The sequence below is a fragment of the Somniosus microcephalus genome, chromosome 33 (assembly GCF_052327205.1).
Source record: "Somniosus microcephalus isolate GS21.2 chromosome 33, FLI_Smic_1.0, whole genome shotgun sequence".
Classification (NCBI taxonomy): Eukaryota; Metazoa; Chordata; class Chondrichthyes; order Squaliformes; family Somniosidae; genus Somniosus; species Somniosus microcephalus.
Genome location: NC_141019.1, coordinates 22,411,614 through 22,433,153, shown reverse-complemented (window position 1 = coordinate 22,433,153; position 21,540 = coordinate 22,411,614). Strand labels below are relative to the sequence as shown.

At 41.3% G+C, this 21,540-nt stretch overlaps 1 protein-coding gene across 2 annotated transcripts in view; it reads right to left on the bottom strand.

The window, feature by feature from the left end:
• The window catches only part of LOC147097002 (sodium channel protein type 8 subunit alpha-like), a 243,430-nt gene that overhangs the window by 10,678 nt on the left and 211,212 nt on the right, over positions 1 to 21,540 (bottom strand). For both annotated transcript variants that reach the window (XM_085972723.1, XM_085972724.1), the window contains 3 exons: positions 17,108 to 17,230; positions 7,480 to 7,764; positions 6,439 to 6,492 (listed from right to left, as the gene is read on the bottom strand). In XM_085972723.1, the coding sequence (XP_085828849.1) occupies positions 6,439 to 6,492; positions 7,480 to 7,764; positions 17,108 to 17,230 (462 nt within the window). The remainder of the gene's footprint in view (positions 1 to 6,438; positions 6,493 to 7,479; positions 7,765 to 17,107; positions 17,231 to 21,540) is intronic.

Genomic DNA, 21,540 nt, shown 5'->3' with positions numbered 1-21,540 from the left:
AATGTACAATGACATGCATCTGCCATAAATGGAAATGAAAGCAAGTCAATTCTGACAAGTTCATCTCCTTAAACTGCTTGTCCCTGAAAAAACACATTCTGAGGAAGTTAACAAGTCAAGTGGTGTCACGAGATAACGAAGAGAATGAATCATTGATTTGAATGTGATGAATTAGTACAGCAAAGATGCAATCGTGAAGGTTACTAGAGAGAAAACCAGTACAATCAAGGCTTGTAAGTGAACCAAGCAAGGTGATGCCAATTTCCTTTAAACATCCAGTATATCACTCAGATTACATTGCTTTGTTACATTTTCAGCGCTCTATGTATTTTCAATGTTTGAATTCTGCCCTACTTGCAGAACAAGATAGCATGCAATCACCATTACTAAATATACGCTGGCCTGTTAAGAGAGACGACAGAGCTCTTTGATAGTTTCAAGGGGGCCACATTAGAAATCATTGGCAGGGAGAGCATGGAAGACACTGAAGTTAGGGAATGCCCCTGACTATATGGTTAGTACCACAATGTTCATATTGTGTAATGTTTTCCTACTGAATAATAGTCAGGTAGACATACACTCAACTTGAGCAACATATAGAGAATGGCATTCAATGATAGTGTTGCTGCAATTTGGTTAATTGAACAAAAGTCCTGACACTTTTCTTTCCACAGAAATGGTACATCAGAGTGCGTAAGCAGCCAGTGCCTCGGAGCAAGCCCATACCTCGTAGCATCACATGTCACAAGCACTACTTCATCCAAGAACCAGCACAGATACATACACCCCAGAGAATCTAGTTAGCTGTCTAAAGGGGGGAAGCACAGGACAAGTCACAGTGGATGGGTTAAGTAAAGTAAATGTTATCCACAGAAGGTCGGCTACCCACTCAGTGGAAGTCTGGCATAGTTACTGGTCCTGCTTTAGCTCCTGAAAGTCAAAACTCACAGGGCCTGCTTACAAATGGAAATTGTTATCTGCACAAGTCACTTGTCTATGTGGAACACATGCTGCAAGCTCTGGGGACAATTGTAGAGGGGTTCACCACCCAGATCTATGCAGTTATGGATGAAATGTTGTCTGGGATAGTGCGAGTGTTTCACTGAAAACAACTGCATCACTGAAGCAAGGATTCACAAACGTAGGAACAGAGAAAGGCAGGAACAGAAGTAAACTATTCAGCCCCTTGAGTCTGTTCTGCCATTCAATGAGATCATGGCTGATCTGTATCTCAACTCCATTTACCTACCTTTGCTCCACATCTCTTGATACCCAACAAAAAATGATCAATCTCAGTCTTAAAAATTGCAATTGACTCAAGATCCACAGCCTTTCGGGGAAAGTGTTCCAGATTTCCACCACCCTTTGTGTGAAAAAGTGCTTCCTGATTTCACCCCCGAACGGCCTGGCTCTCATTTTAAGGTTATGCCCCCTTGTTCTGGACTCCTCCACCAGAGGAAATAGCTTCTATCTACTCTATCGAATCCTTTTAACATTTTAAACATCTCAGTTAGATCAACCCTCAACCTTCTAAACTCAAGGAAATACAACCCAAGTTTATGCAACCTGTCCTCATAATTTAACCCTTAAACCCTGATATCATTCTGGTGAATCTGTGCTGTACCTGCTCCAAGGTCCATATATTCTTCCTGAGGTGCGGTGCCCAGAACTGAACGTGGTGCTCTGGATGGGGTCTAACCAGAGCTCTGTACAACTGAAGCATCACATCTTCCCCTTTGTATTCCAACCCCCTTGAGGTAAAGGCCAACATTTCATTCACCTTTCTGATTATTTTTTATACCCATGCACTAGATTTTTTGTGATGCATGTACATGGGCATGTAAATCCCTTCGCTCCGCCACAGCTTCTAGTCTCTCAACATTAAGAAAATATTCCAATCTGTCTTTCTCAGATCTGAAGTGGACGACCTCACACTTCCCCACATTAAACTCTTACCTCATTTGTTGACCATGCTTGCTCAACTACACAAATGAAGCTTTTGCCTTTTAGGGTGTTGTATTGTACCAATTACTTCTCTGAATACATCCCACTGTCTGTAGGTTTACCCATTAACAGCACAGCCCAGTTTACTGTGGTCAATTCATTTCTCATCCCTTCAAAGTTTGCCTTAAGTTTAAAACCTCGGTTTGTGATTCTTGATTCGTCCTCTCAAACCTAATATCAAATTCAATCATATCGTAACTACTGTATTTGCAAGATGCTCCCTTACCTTCAGATTATTAACTAATCCTGATTTGTTACTCATAACTAAGTTTAGTAGAGTCTGTTCCCTTGTCAGTTCTAAAACATGTTGGCCTGGAATTTGCGGTGGATAATAACAGTGAACGAACAGCGTTCGCTGTTACTACCCCTTTGAAACTGACCGCAACTTCAGTGTGTAGCGCATGCGCATCCCAATGTGGAAATCCTGAAGTTGCAGTCAGTCATTCACTGCTCCGACACTGGCTGCGCTGTGGCACCCCCCTCCCCACAGCCGGCAATCAGTGTAATCAGGGAAATCAGTGAAACTGATGAAAACCTTGGCGCTTCCCTGATAATGGCCCAGAAATTCGGGTCTCCACGGGTGAGTACGCATGGGGTACTCACCCGTAAGCCCAATGGAAGTGCCGGTGTCCTGCATGCACTGCGCATGTGCGGGAAACCGGCACTTCCGTTCCCCTGAAAGAAGGGGTTCAGAGGTCGAACGCGTGCGCAGGAGAGGCAGCGCGTGCGCATCGAACTTACGTTTTTTTTTTTGCAGGTTTTCCCAGGAGGGTAAGTCTCCAGAAGTTAGACATGTAAAAAGCAGTCGCAAGGCCTGCTTTTTACAAGGTAAGTGGTGAATTAATTCAAATTAAAACATTTTTTCCCACAGGTTTATTATTTTTAAATACTTTAAAGAAAGGTAAGTTTATTTTTAGCCCCGTTAGAAAAGGTAATTAATTTTTTCAAAAATTTAAATTATTGTTTAAAATAGTTATTTCATGTAATTTATAGTTTATTTTAAAAATGTGATTTAAAAAAAAAATTATTTGAAGATTTAGTGATATTTTGGGGCTTATAGTATTTATAGGTTTGACAGGTCCTGTCAAACTTATGAATGAAGCATTCCCTGCTACCATTGGCTCCCCATAGCCCACGTGATCCCAGGGGACGCATCGAACTAACTGCGCCCCTGGGATACGCAAGCACTGTGCGCCGGCAGTTGGAGGAGGCCCAGGATCGCAATTCCACGGGGGCCCACAGCTCAACGGCCGGTGCGCTAGGTAAGTGCAGGTCGGGGGCTTGCACCCGCGGGAAGCCCCCGACCTGAATTTCTGGGCCATTATCGCTGTGAAATACCCCATTAAAAGTTCGACCCTTTTGGATTCGATGTAACTGGGGTTTTAACAGCGTGTTGACGGCTAAACAAAGGTTAAGGCCCTGAAAAATTAATTTTAATTTTGTGGAGTGTCAAACGTATCCATTTTAATAAAAATTAAAATTTTCAAGACAATTTAAATTTTTTAAAATTGTTTTTAAAAGTTTGTTCATCTTTATTTCAGGTTTACCTTTTCCCCCACGTGAGAGCCCCAATCTTTGTTTTGCTCTCTACAACATTTTTTAAAAGTTAGAATCAACGGAGCTTGCTCACTTCCTGGTTCGCTGTCTGTGAGAATTCTGCATTGTGATTGGCTGCTTAGACAGCTTGTTGACGTCGCAGCAGCTCGCACTGTGGAATTCCCGCTAAACTACGCTGATTTCAACTGCACGCCGGAAAAGCCGAACTTCTCGCCACAAAGATTGCGAGATCTTTGTGGGAAGCTTACTTCGGGGCCAGCAGCAAACACCTTTGCTTTGCCGCTGACCGCAAATTACGGGCCATTGTCCGAGAAAACTGTCCCAAATATATTCTCTCTATTACTACTTGAGCTATTCTGCGTCTCTCAGTCAATGTGAAAATTACAATCTCCTATTATAACCACATTGTTTTTGCTACATGCTTCCCTGATCTCGGTATTTATACATCCCACCACTACATTACAACTATCAGAAGGTCTGTAGACAACTCCTACCACAGTCTTGCATCCTTTGTTGTTCCTCAACTCTACCCATTGTGTTTCCACTGCCTGGTCACCCTTACCGAATACCCTTCTTTTTACTGCGATAATTGTGTCTTTTATCAATATTGCTAATCCCCCTCCTTTCCAATTTCCCTGTCCTTTCTAAAGATCCTATAGCCTGGAACATTTAGCTCCCAATCATGCCCAACTTGTAGCCAGGTCTCTCTAATGGCTACTACATCATACCCTTTAAGCTGAATTTGTGCTTCCAACTCATTTGTTTTATTTCTTATGCTACGTGCATTTGTGTACGGAACTCTTATCTGGGTAACTTGTCACCACCCTGCCCATATATCCTGATGGGCCTTTTCTCACACTTTGATCTATTGTGTGGATTTTCCCCTCCCGTCCACCTAACGAATTTGAATCTTTCCCTACTGTCCTATTCACCCTTTCTGCTAGGATACGGGTGCCTCTCCGGTTTAGGCAAAGGCCATCCGGTATGTATAGCCATCCCGGGCCCCAAAAGTGGACCCAGCGTCCCAGGAATCTGACACCCTCCTTTCTACACCATCCTTCCAGCCACGCATTGACAATCCGAATCTTTCTCTCCCTCTCTGGTCCAGCGTGTGGCACTGGGAGTAATCCAGAGATTACTACCTTGGAGTTTCTGTTCCTTAATCTAGAATTTAGCTCCTTGAAATCTCTTTTGCAGAACCTTGAATCTACCCCTATCTAGGTCATTGGTTCCCACATGGACCACGACCGCTGGCTACTCACCCTTCCATTCCAGAACCATTTGTATTCACTCTGTGATGTCCCAAACCCTGACACCTGGGAAGCAACATACCATTCGGACTCTGGATCTACCCCCCTGACTACAGATCTTCATCGATGTCCACTATTCTACACTCAGACACATTAGTGGTCCTATTGAGAGAGTGCTCTCCAGCAGGAGCACCCCATCGGCACACAATCGTTGTGGATCAGGAAGTTAGCTCTCACATCGATGCCATAACAAAGCCATCAATTGACTTTGCACAAGAGACTGTAAGTGTGCCAGAAAGCATGCAGGTTCAAGCAGCTAAAACAGCATCAGGCACAGCTGACTGAGATGCAGAATCATAGCACTGAGATATTGGGCCATCACAACACTAAGTGGGGTTCAGAGAAACCTCACAGCCATCCAGCATATCTACTCATTCTAATAGGGAATCATTCAGCAGTCATAGGTTGGTATCCAATGTCACATTAATGCAACAGGCATAAGGATAAAACACAATGGGACATCACAATGAACACATTCACTGCACACACAATTGTACCAATACTTCAAATTTTATAAAGACTTCAACTGTAATGGGTAATTATTTCACTGTGCCCAATAGAAACTAGGCACTCAAGGTCAGACCTCTAAACTAAAATGTCATCTTCACTAACTACTGCTCCTAGAAGACCCTCAAGGGAGCATGACCTCATCAACAGCTATGGTATGATATCTAGATACATCATAATGGAGAAGTGCCTTTTTTAAGGTCACATCTGCAGGACTTAATGAAAGGCATCAGCTACAAGGTATTGCCATACTGGTCTACCTTACTGCACTGGATGTTCTGCAACTGGTTGCTCATCTTTACTCTTCACTTCCTGGTCTGCTGTGACTTGTGGATGCTTCTCATCATCCATGGCGAGGCCTCTTTGAAGAGTTAAGTTATCGTTGATGGATCAAATCCTGGAACTCCCTCCCTAACAGCACTGTGGGAGTACCTTCACCACATGGACTGCAGCAGTTCAAGAAGGCGGCTCACCACCACCTTCTCAAGGGCAATTAAGGATGGGCAATAAATGCTGGCCTTGCCAGCGACACCCACATCCCATGAACAAATTTTAAAAAAAATCACGTGGGGATTGTACTATAACACCACATTTGATAGGTCCAAATATCCTGAACACTGCTTCAAAATACCAACCAAGAGCTCAAGGACAATCCTTGTGCTTGACTGGAATAACCCTGATGTATAGAATTCAGCGCCTTGGTGATTTTCACTCGCACGAACAGTACTATTTATCCAGCAGGAACAGAAACCCTGGCTGATTTTATGCTTCCCTAGTCCAAGACATCAAGATGATGTATAGTGCCGCAACTGGTGTCTCGCCTAAGATCAGCTGACTCAGCACACACCTGCAATCAAACCTGAGCATTTCTGGCTTGTGTGGCTAAGTGATTTTACCTAATTGGGAAGCTTCGTCCCTGGTTTTCTTGCAGGAATACACCTCTGGAATGGAGGAGAGGGGAGAAGAGACATAATCTGGTACATGCTTTATACTGGTAACTCAGGATATAATACATGCCCTGTCGTCGTGGAAAATACACAATCCATTTTGTTGTACTTACCCTTCGTGAATCAACAGCTGCGTACATGATATCCATCCAACCTTTGAAGGTAGCCTTGAAATAGTAAAATTAAGACCCAGTCAATAATATACTGCATTCAACTTTTTTGCACTATGATGAACAGAATTTTAAATGTTTCCAATATAGGAGATCGCGGTAATGTAAATAGTCTCACATTAAGTTTACCATATTAGTTTCATGTTCAATGAAATCTACGGTTTCTTTTATTAAGAAATGTAATTTAAGGGTAAATTCATCAATCCTGCACTGCCAGTGGGAAGCTGGCTTGAAGTGAATGTGGGTTGGAGAAAGGACAACATTGTAACAATTCTGCAACCCAAGTTCCCTTTAAGCGAGACTCCCTGCTGGGAGTGTGAGATTGGTGGGTTTGCCCTTAAAATGTATCTGTTATTCAAAGCACCACAAGAAGTACTGAACAAAACGAGAGAACACTCAGCCCATCAAACCTACTCCTTCCACAGATCATGTACAATTTGCTCGGTCAAACACTTGACCCAACCCACTTAATTCCTTAAATTAAGGTTCTGCAAAGTTGCACCTTTTTCCACTCCACTCCCCTAACTCCTACAGAAGAAAAATCAAGCAAATCTCAAGGCTACCATATATAACAAGTAAAGGTTTGGCAAAGTAGGTTCCTCAAACATTATTGATTTTTTCCCCCATTGTAATACTCTCAGTTTATAGAAGGAATATCATGGGCAGTGCATCTGCAATTTTCAATGAGCCCCCTGCTGCGTTTGAGGATGGGATGGGCGGCCGGTGCCCTTCTGAAATTGGAATTGAGGCGCGTTCCTGAGGCAGAGCATCGGGCCCTCCCATCTTCATTGATCCATACATTACCTGACCGAGCACTGCCTGATGCTGGCAATGGGTGGCAGAGATGGAAAGTATTCTATTCCCAGGACTACCTTCCCTTACCTTGATGAGACCTTTCACTACGTTAAAGGCGCCAATTGTTGTTGAGCACAAATATTCACACAAAAAAACGATTAGCAGTAACGAAATACAAAAGACACTTACCACTTGCAGCAAAGCCAGATATCCAGCACCAACATTATCAAAGTTAATCTTTACATTCTTCCATCGAATTTTATCATTGGTTGGGCTCATCATATTCTCACAATCTGTCTTGTTGTTTACTTCACTGGGGAGAAACCTATATTCTGATGTTTCATTAAAACAGTAATAATACTTTCCAGCAAAAAGGTTCACTCCCATTATGCTGAAAATGAGCCAGAAGATGAGACAGACCAGCAGTACGTTCATTATGGAAGGGATGGCACCCACCAAGGCGTTGACAACAACCTGCACAAGGACGCAGAGAGAAAAAAATATCAGTGTAAAGAGAAACTTCTGTTAGACCATACACCAGGGATTTTAGGTCAGGGTTTAAGCTGCTGTCGCCTAACTGCATAGTCAAGTACTATACCGTAGGTCTGTTAGCTTTGACTGATTTGTAGTTACAAAACTGCTTGCGTGATTGATCCAGGAATCCATACAGATATTTGTGATCCTGCCATTTGATCTTAAAAAAAAAACTATTGCCGTCATTTTCTTAAATGAGTTAGCTCACATCCTTCTGTTGCTCAGCTTAAACCCTGTCGTTCCAACTTTACTTGTGAATAAGCGGGCCAATGGTAAAGTTAACAGCTGAGCGTGCAGTCTTACAAGCTGTTTGGAAGCGGACATTCTGCAGTGGTGATTGAAGTACGCATGCAAGTCACAGAACAGCATCTTTATGCCATTTCCTGCATATTCAAGGGGCTTCACAAGCTCTTTGCAATGCATATCGCTAGATAGTAGGCAAAAGCACAGCTGAGTGGAATCAAGCTCCAAAACAAATTACAAAAATATATGGATATTTCACACTTTGTCCTCATTTAACTGCTATTAAATTGTATTCTGTGACAGCCATTAGAATGTTAAGGATAAAATGTCAAATAGTTGTTGGATATAGTTTTTTTGTATTATAGTTATTATCTCCCAGCTTCCCCTTTCTTGGTCTCCCTGGACCACGCACCATACTCTGGCTGAGAAGTCAGGCAGCAAGCCTGATCCAAGGCCTCTATCCATTGTTGCTCCATAACTAGCCACTAGAAGGTGCTCCAGGGCAGCCCTGAGGATGACTGCCTCCAGATTTCCCCTCCCACTTAACAGGGAACCACCTGATCTTCTAACTTGGCACCTCTCCAGGCAGACAGGACGGAGATTGGGAATTCACTATGTGGAGAATCACAGGCATGAACACGAGTCTTGCCACTCCAGTGTGATGTGCCATTATTCAAAACTTCAAATTAAGAAAATTCAAGGCTCAACAAAATAAAGTCCAGAACTTCTTTTTATTATTCACTAATTTCATTCATTTTTTAAAAAATCTCCCTAATCTTCCTGCAGCACGGATCTCCTACAGCTGAGATTGGCTATTCCCAGGCTTGTGTGCCTATGTTGCTCTCGAGTTGGGTGCCAAATATTTTTCCTATGCTCTTCATCCCCTTCTCTGTGGAGAGATGCCTGGCCTCAGCTTGGCATCTTGCCACAGCAGCATGGCCAAGACTGCAAACTTACAGTAACCCTGAATCCTGCCACTCCGTAATGCCACAACAGTGGTGCTCCAACCCACTATACCACCTGAAGTTCAAAACTTCTCCAATGAACTTCATCAGATTATGCAAGACAAAGATGATGTGCATTGAAAGAAATTAATAATCAATAAGCAGAGATGAAAGTAATCAGTGCATTTTACTGATGGAGTTGATGTCATAGTTTTCTCAAAGAGAAGACTCTATTTTTCCACTGAATTTATCAAATTATTGAATGTAATATTGAACATTCTGAAGTGCCATTCATAAATGTACCTCAAAACATTTGTACTTCATGTCATGTAGGAAAAGTGATTCCATTAAGAACCGTGACAGAAGAAATGCTGGTCGCTGTGTGTAGCAAAATTGTAAACAGCATTTTACCATCTCACGGCACATAGTGACCAGAGCTATTCTTCCCCCTCTGTTACAGATGCTTTTGGACAAGCATTATTGGTACATTGTCCAAATAAAATATCTCCCTGTGGCTAGCAGAAGTGAAAGATGGTGGTAATTAGTTTAAAAAAACAGTTGCTCCAAATCGTAAAAACTGTGGCATCTTTGCTTACATAGGATACGCTTACCAAAAAAAAGACACAGCTGTGAAGGAGCAAAGGGGTTTAGGTGTCTATGTACGCAAATCACTAAAAGCTAGTGGACAGGTCCAAAAAGCTAATGGAATGTTGGCCTTTCTCTCAAGGGGTCTGGAATACAGAGGGGAGGAAGTGAGGCTTCAGTTGTATAAAGCTCTGGTTAGGCCCTATCTGGGAGTAACCGCGTTCAGTTCTGGGCACCACACCTCAGGACGGATAATATTGCCCTTGGAGCAGGTACACCACAGGTTCACCAGAATGATACCGGGGCTAAAAGGATTAAATGATGACAGGTTGCATAAACGTGGTTTGTATTCACTTCAGTTTAGAAGGTTGAAGGTCTCGAAGTGAGAAAGGGATTCGATAGGGTCGATACAGGAGAAACTATTTACTCTTGTGGGGGAATGCAAAACAAGGGGGCACAATCTTAAAATTAGAGCTGGACCAGTTTGGAGTGAAGTCAGGAAGCATTTTTTCCCCACACAAAGGGTAGTGTAAATCTGGAACTCTCTCCCTAAAATTGAAATTTTCAAGACTGAGATTCAATATTCAACATTTTTGTTAATTAAGGATACAGCGAAAAGGTAAGTAAATGGAGCTTGGGTACAGATCATCCATGATCTAATTGAGTAACAGAACCAGCTCGAGGAGGTGAATGGCCTACTCCTGTTTCTATATTCCTAAGATGTGTATCTAAAATGTGATTCTGCAGAACAACTAATCATAATGATGAATATATTACAAATCCACCAATGGCATAGTATGTAAAGGTTCCACCTGGTATAGTGCTGTAAGTGCTTGTTATTGCAGGTCAGTTGGTAACAAACAAGAAAAGACTTCAGAGTCTGAAGATGTGGCCCCCAATATTACACCACCCCATGTGCTCTGCGCTAAAGTACCTGAACCTGCCCATATTTCTGAATTCAAGGGCTTTGCATATTGTGGGCATGTGCTGGGTGTATGTCTATGCAGACATCATCACCTATCTATTGCTGTTTCTTTCTTTGTAAGAGAACTCAGCACACAATAGAAGAGTTATGTCTGCACTTTGAGAGACAGAAGCAGCCTTCCAAGATCTGATCCCATTTGAGGAGTGTACCCATGTGGGTGAATGCTATTTAACTCCAGGGGATTAATAAGATGGTAGGAAGAATGGGAATGAGTAAGCTACTTTCAGGAGAACGCTTCATTTACCAATGTTTGCTGGATGGATTTAACAGCTGACAACTCCTCAGGGATGGCCCCCGGAAACGCCATGAGGCAAAACAAAAAAAATTCAATGCCGTCATAATCTTGAGTGTGACTGGCAGTGCTGTGCCACTTCTCTAACTCTCCGAAGACATTCTTGGATTCCAATGTGGAACTCTGTATTTCATCTCTTTTTCTTAGCCGGACTGGTAATATTGCAGCATATTTATGGTTTCAATCTCTTTGTTTCCGAACGTAGCCAATTAACATGGCTTCCTTGTCAACCTTCCTGGCCAGTGATGTGCATTGGCAATAAACAGTTCCTTGCCTCTCTTGCAGACATCAAATTTGTACCATAGATTAAAATGTCATGCGTCACGTCTTCCCAGTTTCAACTGCCTCATGAAGTCTTCTCGGAAATTCCTCAGGAGCTGGATAGATTCCAAAAGGCATGTGCAACCATCTGTACCTTTCAAAAGGTATGGAAAAGGGAGTGAGCAGACTCAATTCTTCATCTTATATAATATAAAACCCATTCTTTGTATCCACAGCCGTGAATAACTTCACTTTGGCTGATTCAGAGAGAACCTCACGTACAGAAGTTTTGTTAAGTGGCTTTGGATCGACGCACAGGCACACGTAATCATTTGCTTTCACTACCATCATTGAAGAGGTACAATAAATCAGGACACTTCCTGTCAACAAGCTCATTAATGCGCTTCTTGACACGTTCTCTTACAGCTGGAGGAAGTTTCCTGGCTGGCAACTGGCATCTTGAGATCAACTTGACAGTGCAGAGTGCCCAACTTTCCTTCTCCTTTGAAGACATCCTACTACTTGGACAATATATTTTGTTTTGCGAGTTTATCATACTGTTCTCATGAATCACCAAGTTGCATTTGCTGAATGACTAGCACCCAAAGCAAGTCCACATGTAGTTGGTAATATTTGAAACTCAGTGCTGTATTTCTTGGAGTTTCTGACAATGACTCATTTTTTCCCCCCCAATGGTTTAATTTCTTTTTTTTTTTAACGTGAGAAGTGTTAGATTTCTGAAGCTCTCTACCACTTGGATCATCAGTCTCAGGTATTGATTCTCAGGTAGAACATTGACAATAAAAGCACAGCTAGCTGAAATCTGATTCACTTGTTGCTTAAGAGCATGTTGACACATAATTTGTTAGGATATTGATCTTCTACAGGTCCAATAACTTCATGCAAGAGATGTGATCTTCATCTAAGCCACAATTAGTTTCATCTACTGAAGACTGCCTTTGTTCCGACCTCTGGACTTTGGACACTTGGCTGAGAAATACTTCGGTTCTTTACATGTATTGCACTTCTGACCCAAGACAGGCTTCTTTCTTTCTGATATAGCATGATATTTTCCATAGTATTTACAGTCTATTCAATTCAAAATTTGTTGGGCTTTACATCTGGAGTCATTTTCTCCTTTTGCTTGACTAAATATTGAACTTCTTCCTGGGTCGTCTTTTCTTTCAGTTGCTTAGCTGTTGATTCACTAGCTTTACATATGTCAATGTTTTCAATGTTAGATTTAGTTCTTGTAAAATTGTCTTCATAGTACCAGTGTCCCAATAAATGGTGTCTCTGATGTGACTTTCTTCTAGCTAAGTTGTAGAAATTGGCAACATACGACTATTGCTTCATCAGGATCTTGTTCCCAATTGTTGAATATATAGCTTTCAGAATTTGCATTAGTCTTTTCAACACAAAATTGTTTCAACAACCTTTACATCAATCTTGCCTTTATCTGTCTCAAACCGAAGACCATTAAGTAATTTCAGTGCTTCTCTGCTCATATGGGTAATTAGTGCTACAGTTCTGACATCTTTTGGCTACTTAATGAAATGTGATTTTTTTTTTGCACATTCTTTAAGGTTTTTCAAGTTGCTGGCAACATTAGCTACCATTTCTAGACTTGCTATCGATGGTATGTTTGATAAAAGGTTCACAGAAACGTCTGGTAGTTGCATTCTTTGCGCTTTAACATTTTAATTTTCCATTTTAAGTGACTCGTCGATTGATACAATTACACAGCGAAGGATACAGTAAAACAAAAAAAAATATTTTGATCAGTTTTGATGAAAAGCACATGGAGTTGTAGGAAATTGCTCTCCTGGCTTCAATTTCTTTTCCGTCTTCTGTATCGCCCTTTAAAAAGTTTTGGACACCAAGTAGCGTTTGTTATTACGTTCAGGTGGTAACAATCTAGAAGACTTCAAAGGTTCAAAACATACTGCGTAATGATCAGGAATTTCAAGAAGACTACACTACCAGATTAGAGGGAATAGTCAGGGAACTTCCTGTACTTTACTGTGGATACAAAGATGCACCAATAGAGATACATCCACAACATCAGGTTACTGGAGCCAACTCGGCCGATCCAGGATCCTTTCAGGTAGAATTATGAATTTGTGATGCCGGGCAATTTAACTTGCTCCTTGAATTATGAAGCAGAACATCGTTGGATTGCTTTCTTTTTTTCATTTTCCTCAATCAATTTTCTCCACTCCTGTTCTTCCCAAAGCACCAACTCCTTCTTGGAGTACAGGTTCCAATTGTTCCCCAGTACCTTCTCCAAATGGCCATTCTTCAGGTCTTCTAGCCATCAGTATCGGCAGGTTATTTTACCACATGGGGCATCACACCCTCAGCCCCGATCCTGTACACACATGCATATCTTGCAGCAAGGGTCTTAGATGGCCATCAGGAAAACCATCTTGGTTGATCTTTCCACCTCCCTAATTCAGTAACACCCCTACTCCCATCGAGATGCAAATCAGCTAATGCAGCACAGCTAATACATCAAATCTGGGACCTTCTGACCTGTGCGGCTCAGCTGCAAGCTGGCTTAACCAAATGTCTCCTGGAATGCCATTTCAAATGTTGACCATTCTCCGTGTAAAGAATTTTCTGGTATCAGTCCTAAAGTTACCTTTTACGAGCTTGAATCCGTGTCACCTTATTCCTACTCCTACAGCTTAATTTAAAGCAGTATTCCGTATTCTTTATCTACAGGCCTGTTATTATCAAATTCACCACAAGATGTTTCTCTGTGTATCAGTGACTCTAATGGTCCTGTGCAGCATGCGGATGGCTGGCTTCCCAGTGTGGTTCTGGACTGGGTACATGTGTACACACACTCAATGTGACAAATTTTGTTCTATTGGGTTTTAAGTTTGGCCAATGTATGTACATTTGAAATGGACATTTACAGCTTGGTTAACTTGATATTTACTTCATGTGGTATTTAATTGGATAACGAATGAACTGGGAGGTAGTGGGGCCATGCTTCCCTGGTGCTCAGTATAAATACCTTAATTCAGCATTTGATCTGATGAGTTAACCTGGAGTAACAATGTTCATTCAAATGTACAACCATTGGCCAAACTTAAAACCCAATAGAACAAAATTTGTCACATTGAGTGTGTGTACACATGTACCCAGTCCAGATCAAATGCTGAATTAAGGTATTCAAAAGTGGTTGCTAGAAATGTCTTCCAGTTTCACAGCAGGACAAAGTGATTTGGAAATAGCTGTAGTCACTATACCAGCACCTGCAGGACACTCCTGTACATGGTTATACTGAGCACCAGGGAAGCATGGCCCCACTACCTCCCAGTTCCACGATGTCATTTCTATCTCACCAGTGCACTGTCTGGTATGAGAAAATACAAATACAAAGACAGACTTAAATTGGGGCTGTTTTCTTCAAAACAGAGGAGATTAAGGGGTGATTTGATTAAGGTGTTTAAAATTATGAAGAGATGGGACAGAGTAGATAAAAACATACTGTTTCCAGTGGTTAAGGGGTCAAGAATGAGGAGACTTGGATACAAGGTTAAATAGAAGTGATTTAGGATCAAAAGCAGGAGAGGTAATTTTACACAGATTTTGAGGCTGTGGAATTCACTACCAGAGTTAGTGATTGAAGCAGAGACCATTTAAAAATTGGTTAGAGAGGTGGTTGAAGGAAAAGGGAATGAAGGGACATGGGAACAGGAGATGCACATGGGATTAGGACTTACTGCTTGGGCCAAATGGGCTGTTTCTGTGTTGTAATTTCTATGTGATTAATGTTTTCCATATCATTTACTATCTTATATCCCTCTATAAGATCACCTCTCAGATACCTTCTTTCCAGAGAGAAAAGCCCAAGCATCTCCAGGCTTTCCTCATAATTTAGACCCTCTATTTAGGGATCAGCCTCGTATCTCTTTTCTGCACTGGCTCCAACACTTGAATGTTTCTCTTGTATCTTGCTGACTAGAACTGGACACATTGCTTGAGGTGCACTCTGGCCAGAGCACGGTACAGTTTGACCACAACTTTCGCTGACTTGTATTCTACTGAATTCAGTTGAATTCAGCTCAAGATTACAGCCTGTATCAATGGCTTTAAGGAATATCAAAGAGAAACAAGCTTTGCGATTCTGAATCCTTTCCGTTAATCTGAAGAACTATGCGCTGAAACCACCAGTTCAAGGCGGCAACTCACCATCTCACTCCTCTGGGCAAGTAGGGATGGACAATAAATGCAGCTTTGACAGTGTTTTACACATCCCGAAGACAAAAAGAATTCTAATTTCTTTTCAAGGAAAAGAAACACTGGTCTAAGTCTAAGCCTAATCGTGGGGAAAAATAAAGATTCCTATTTCCCCACTATTTTTAAAGTGACAGCATATATTGAGATTCTGTATCTATACAAAACATCCAGAGTGGCATCTCAAAAACACTAGTGACCAAGATTGCCATAGAACCTCTGTGTTTGATTAATAGTTAGGCACATCACCTACCCTTAGTTACCAACTATACAATTGCCCAGTGATTTTAAACCTCTATAGTGTGCACAATCTTATATTTTTTGGGACAAAAACCCTCTTGCACTGTACACAATCTGATGCCAGAACACACCTGGAGTTTCTAATGCCCCACTGCTGAAATAATGCATTTGTTGTCCTTAAGTAGAAACTGACTGTTAGTCACTGTAATCTACTCACCTTGACATAATGGCAGCCACCTTTCAAACACAAGGCAAGTATAAAAGTATGTTTAAAATGTGCTGCATTGTATAACATAACTGATGGTCAGTGATGAGTTACGAGTTTGTGATTGTGAGTCTGTACGTTATGAGTGTAGCTCATCAGGGATTACATACACCTTTGTCACACATTCCCTCCATCCGTTATTCTATAAGTCACCTTTCACTGCACTTTGACCTCTTCTAAGGTTGGGGGTTTAGACTGCATTGTTTGAGAATACTGTTAGAGCCAAACAGTCTCACTCAACCATACCATACATCTAACCTAGGGATGCTTGCAAGTCATTGAATGCAATAGTGGGAAAAATTCCAATTTTTCAACACATCGTCCCTTAAGAGCATTGGAAGGTCTGTGCTGTATATTTGGTATTTTAAAACAAAGGTATCGGTACATAGTAATTTATATGCACCTTCAAAATGTGTGACCGATTATTCAATATGGATTCCATGCAATCAACAGCAGTGAGTCTCATCCCACATTAAATTATTTCAAATCTTTCTAATGTTATGATGGCATCAAACTCATTCAGTGCAATGCTTGATTGTGATCAGATTCTTTTAAAGTGACACAACAGGGGTACCATAGAGCATGGTATAAAGAAGGGAGGAAGTGGAAGGAAAAGCTGTCAGACAAGGCCACCAGTCTCCACTGGACTGGATTGAGAACAACCAGGTACAAGAAGATGAACACCATGGCCATGCATATATTTAGAAAGCCTAAAAATATGTATTTCTGACAACAAGCACATTCAGAATTCAAAAACAGTCAATTTTACCTCATTTGCATAAAAAACTACATTCCCCAATTGAAAAATGTAATTAAGTTTGGCACTGTGTCTATCATTTTCAATTTTCATCGGTCATTCATTCTGCCTGATCCATATTTAAGCATATGCTTCATGCATACATCTTTGCACCTGGTGATTCTCTGTTTAGGTTACAGCAGAAAAACCCTTTTAAACATTAAAGGAAAGCCAGGCCAAATGAGAACAGCTGATGTATGTTCTACGATGGCATGTAGTTTGGGCCAATCTAATGTGATGAGGCAGCCTAATGTATCTCCTTTTCAGGAGAGGGTGCAGGTGGGGAATAACAGGGAGAGGGGATAAGTTCAGCAGCTGTGTCATGGTTAATTTCCCCCTCCCTAGAGTTTATTGATCAATTCTAGCATGCTTAAACTTTTTCTCATATGCATGCAGAAGGTCAGCTGCTATTCCATCTTACCCTCATCCCTTCAAATCGTGACAAGGCTCTTAGAGGTCTCAAAGCTCTTAGTGTCCTAAGAGACTTAATGGCACCTAGTTCGGAGTAGCCCAGGGCATTAGCTACGAGGCTGACTAAGGAAACCTATACAGAAACAAAAAAGCAAAGTTCCCAATACTGTTAGCAAAGGCCCTATCACTGATGAAACAAAGTGGACTAATTGTAAGATTGCCCCAAGCTCGTTGCGATGAACTGAGGTCAGCTCCCTACTTCCCTTGCCTGAAGTAATTCCCAGTGACCTAGAAGGAAATGCGTAGTTGAGAAGAGGCATAAGATAGAACAAAAGGAAGAAAAGTGAAAAAGAAGGGTCACAGACACACAGACAACTAAAGGGGGACCTGTTGGAGGAAAACGCCCAATGGATGATAAGAACCTTACCCTTGCCCTTTACTTTGTGAAGATCCAATCGAAGTGAGGGGAGAAAAAGCCCAGAAAATTAAGCCACACAAATAAAAGGTACCTACAAAAAAGAATACAGGTAAATCTGTGCTGCATATCAAACTAACCTCTGATATATCCTTTATATACAGAGGCACTGGAAAGGGGGGGTGAGGGGTGGCAGAGGGGACAGAGAGTTCGGTCTGCAAACAAACTATTACCAATGGATAGTCACACTGGCACTTGGTGATGTATTAAGTTTGGTCACATTCAACCCTTTGTACTTATATTTAGTTGAACAAAACGTGCATTTACAAAGCAAGTGGGTCCCCCAGAAAATTTTCATTTAAAGCTATGGTATCTCTTTACCTACCAATAATCAATCACAAATATTTAAGAAGTGTCTTAGACATTACTTGTTAGTCAGGCTTGAAATGACTCACTGGAAAGGTGCTACTTGAAGACAATACCTGGTCGAATATATTGCCTTCACATAAAATTTGGCATAAAGTTTAAGACTTCGCCAATGTTTTTTTCCCCAGTTGTCTACTCAGCCTCTGTATGGGTGTGCCACACAGCAGAAAGGCTTAGGGGCAGGGGAAAAGGAAAAAGACAGGCTCAAATTTACAGATTTGAGACACATCCGTTTTAATACGTGCAGTTAACTGAAATTAATTTCATTTGTACCCCTTCCTGCTAGGAGAAAAAAAGAGGATCTCTCACTATTTCTCCAAGTGGGATTAAAATTCAGATTTAAGAGGTGAAAGGGCAGAATGCTGTTTCAACACAAGGCATCGCCTATTCAACATGGCTTGATATCTGATTGTGTTCAGAATTGATCTATTTTGGATAACTAATTAATAGCATTGCAATTGTGTCTCTGTTGTACTGGTACAGTAATGCAACTCTTTTACAATGATGGAGAGTCCAAACAAATCATATTATATATCACGTATGTATGATGCATGTGCAGAGTAAATGTACCAGTATCTCCCCTGATCCATGCTTTTTAATACCCCTGTTTATTCTAGTGAAAAAAGATGCTTGGTCATAAACAAAGGGAGGAACAGAACCCATTTTGTGAGCATTCTAACTAGTTTTTTTAAAACACTCTGAGCACTAAAGACAGTATTGTAGAGATAAGCCACCCACTTAAGAATTGATGGAAACATTTGCTTTATCCGTTATGACTTTGGACTCAGCATTTTGGCTAGGCTTATAATTGACTCAAATAACTGAATAAACAATCGTCATTTAATAGAGGTAATTGGCACTACAGGTTGCACTCATCCCTAGAAATGACACCAGGAAAGTGCTGAGAAAGTTAGTAACCATAAACAATATAGCAGACCAAAATCTGTCTTCAGTACTCAGAGGGGTCAATAGGAGTTGTTTCGCACAATTGGAAAACATCGAAAATCAATTCATTTTTTGCACTTACACAAAGACACACAGTGAACTGAAACAATTCAAAGCCTTCTATAAGGAAATAAATCTAAACAGGAGTTTACAATACTATCGGTGTTCGCTCTAAACACAATAGGGAACAATCTTCTCTACAAGGAAAGGAACTATACAACAAATTGGTCTACAGGTTATGAACTCTGTATTAGTTCACCTTCAGCCAAGAAGAAATACTAAGCATGCTCACATCCACCTGTTTACAATGGGTATTGTACCCGAAGCCAAAAGGGAAAGTAAGGATGCTGATCGTCCAAGACTCTGAAAGGGAAGTTAATGAGATCTGTATGTAACATGTTAATTAGTATGCGTTTATCTAATCAATTCAACCGAAATGGAAATTCAAATCCACAGGCAAAATACTAATATAGGTCATTCTCCACCATTTTGCCTCCATGTTTTTTCATGCCCACATTACACCGACAGGTGTCAAAACAATTATTGGAAACATCATAGGGCTAAAACACCAAGTCATTATAAATGTTCTTCATATAAAGTTTTATGATGTTGCTCTAGAAGAACGTGATATTCGGACTCACTCTAGAAACATGGGGGCTAAAATGGGACACGGGCGAGGACGCAAAACAGGCGGGATCATTTTTGCCGCCCTTTATGCAACACGCCCAATGAAGTCAATGGAACTGAATATGGGGCTGGGTGTATAATGGGCGACCAATGCAACTCTCTGTTTAGGTCCCACCTATGTCCAATTTCACCCCCTAGGCTTAATAGTCTTAGCCTGGTTACTTGAGCAGAATAAAGCAGACTCCAACTATGGTAGAGTCTGCACCTACATTTGTCAAGTGGGCCTTCTGTGAGTTCAACCTGACACTGATGGTGTGCATGGAGACACCTCCAGTCCTGGACAGTCTACTTAAGTGAGGAGAATCTAAGGGTATTGGACAAAGTAAGGGGGAAGAGAGGATTGAAAGACTAAAATAGCAAACTTTCTTCAGAGAATAATAAATATTGAAGTGTTTCAGCCTATTAAGGAAGCAATAAAGACAGTAAAATTGGTGGCTTATTAACCAAGAATGACCAATATCACACAGTGACATTTCAGATGTTAAATCAATAGATCAACTTAAAACAAAAACACAAACTATTCAATGGATGTATTTTCTATTAACAGTGAAGACATGCAGATGCAAATAAACCAAAATGTTTTTGAATTTACCAATACCATGGTAGGGTTCCCCTCCCACATTTGTCAAGTGGGCCTTCTGTGAGTTCAACCTGGCACTGATGGTGTGCATGAAAATGACTCAGAAACTTAACTGGACCAGCCACATCAATGCCGTGGCTACTAGAGCAGGTCGGAGGCTGGGTATTTTGCAACAAGTGGCTCATCCCCAGATTCCCCAAAGCCTCTCGCGACCTACAAGGCACAAGTCAGGAGTGTGATGGAATACTCTCCACTTGCCTGGATGAGTGCAGCTCCAACAAGAAACAAGAAGCTCGACACCATCCAGGAGAAAGCAGTCCACTTAATCGGCACCCCATCCACCACCTTAAGCATTCACTTCCTCTACCACCGGCGTACCATGGCTGCAGTGTGTACCATCTACAGGATGCATTGCAGCAACTTGCCAAGACTTCTTCCGCAGCACCTCCCGAACACAAGACCGCCCCCACCTAGGAGGACAATAGCAGCAGGCGCATGGGAACACCACCACCACCAAGTTCCCCTCCAAGTCACACACCATCCTGACTTGGAAATATATCGTCGTTCCTTCATCGTTGCTGGGTCAAAATCCTGGAATTCCCTCCCTAACAGCACTGTGGGAGTACCTTCACCACACGGACTGCAGCGGTTCAAGAAGGCGGCTCACCACCACCTTCTCAAGGGCAATTAGGGATGGGCAATAAATGCTGGCCTTGCCAGCGACGCCCGCACCCCGAGAATGAATTAAAAAAATAACAAAGTGAGACCTGTTGAAACTATTAAACTTCAACAATTAAATCAAAGTGTCTACGTGTTGCAAAATTCACCCACTTTATAATGAGAATAGTGTGTGGGTTAAGCTCATATCTCATGTTTTTTTCACCATTTTGTATACTTTATGCTATTCTCCATCATGTTCAGAGTTCCATTGTATGGCATTTGTAATGCATTGGCTAATGTGCTCGCTTCCTTTGTTTCTTTAAAATAAATGGGTTAGAGATTTTGTTGAAAAGATTTCATGTGAATGTATTAACCAACTATTACAGTGGAATTTCAACTCCTTAACACAAACGTGTAAAATCTCTCTACAAAAACATATATTTCCTATATATGCCTATAACATGCCAAGAATAAACATGGGTATTTATGCTATTTAGCTTATTACAGAGAGAAACACGGTTTTAAACCATCGTCCAGAAATTACGCTGTGCGATATTACTTTAACCACTACTTTAACGGCGGCATTAACCCATTCCTTTAAAATGGTTAGTGCCTCAATTAAAATAGCAGACAAAAGAATTTGATACAAATGCATTAAGCGTTGATACAGTAATAACAGTGTAATTTCTAGGCTTATATAATAAAAATGGAAGACTACAGTTATTGAAGT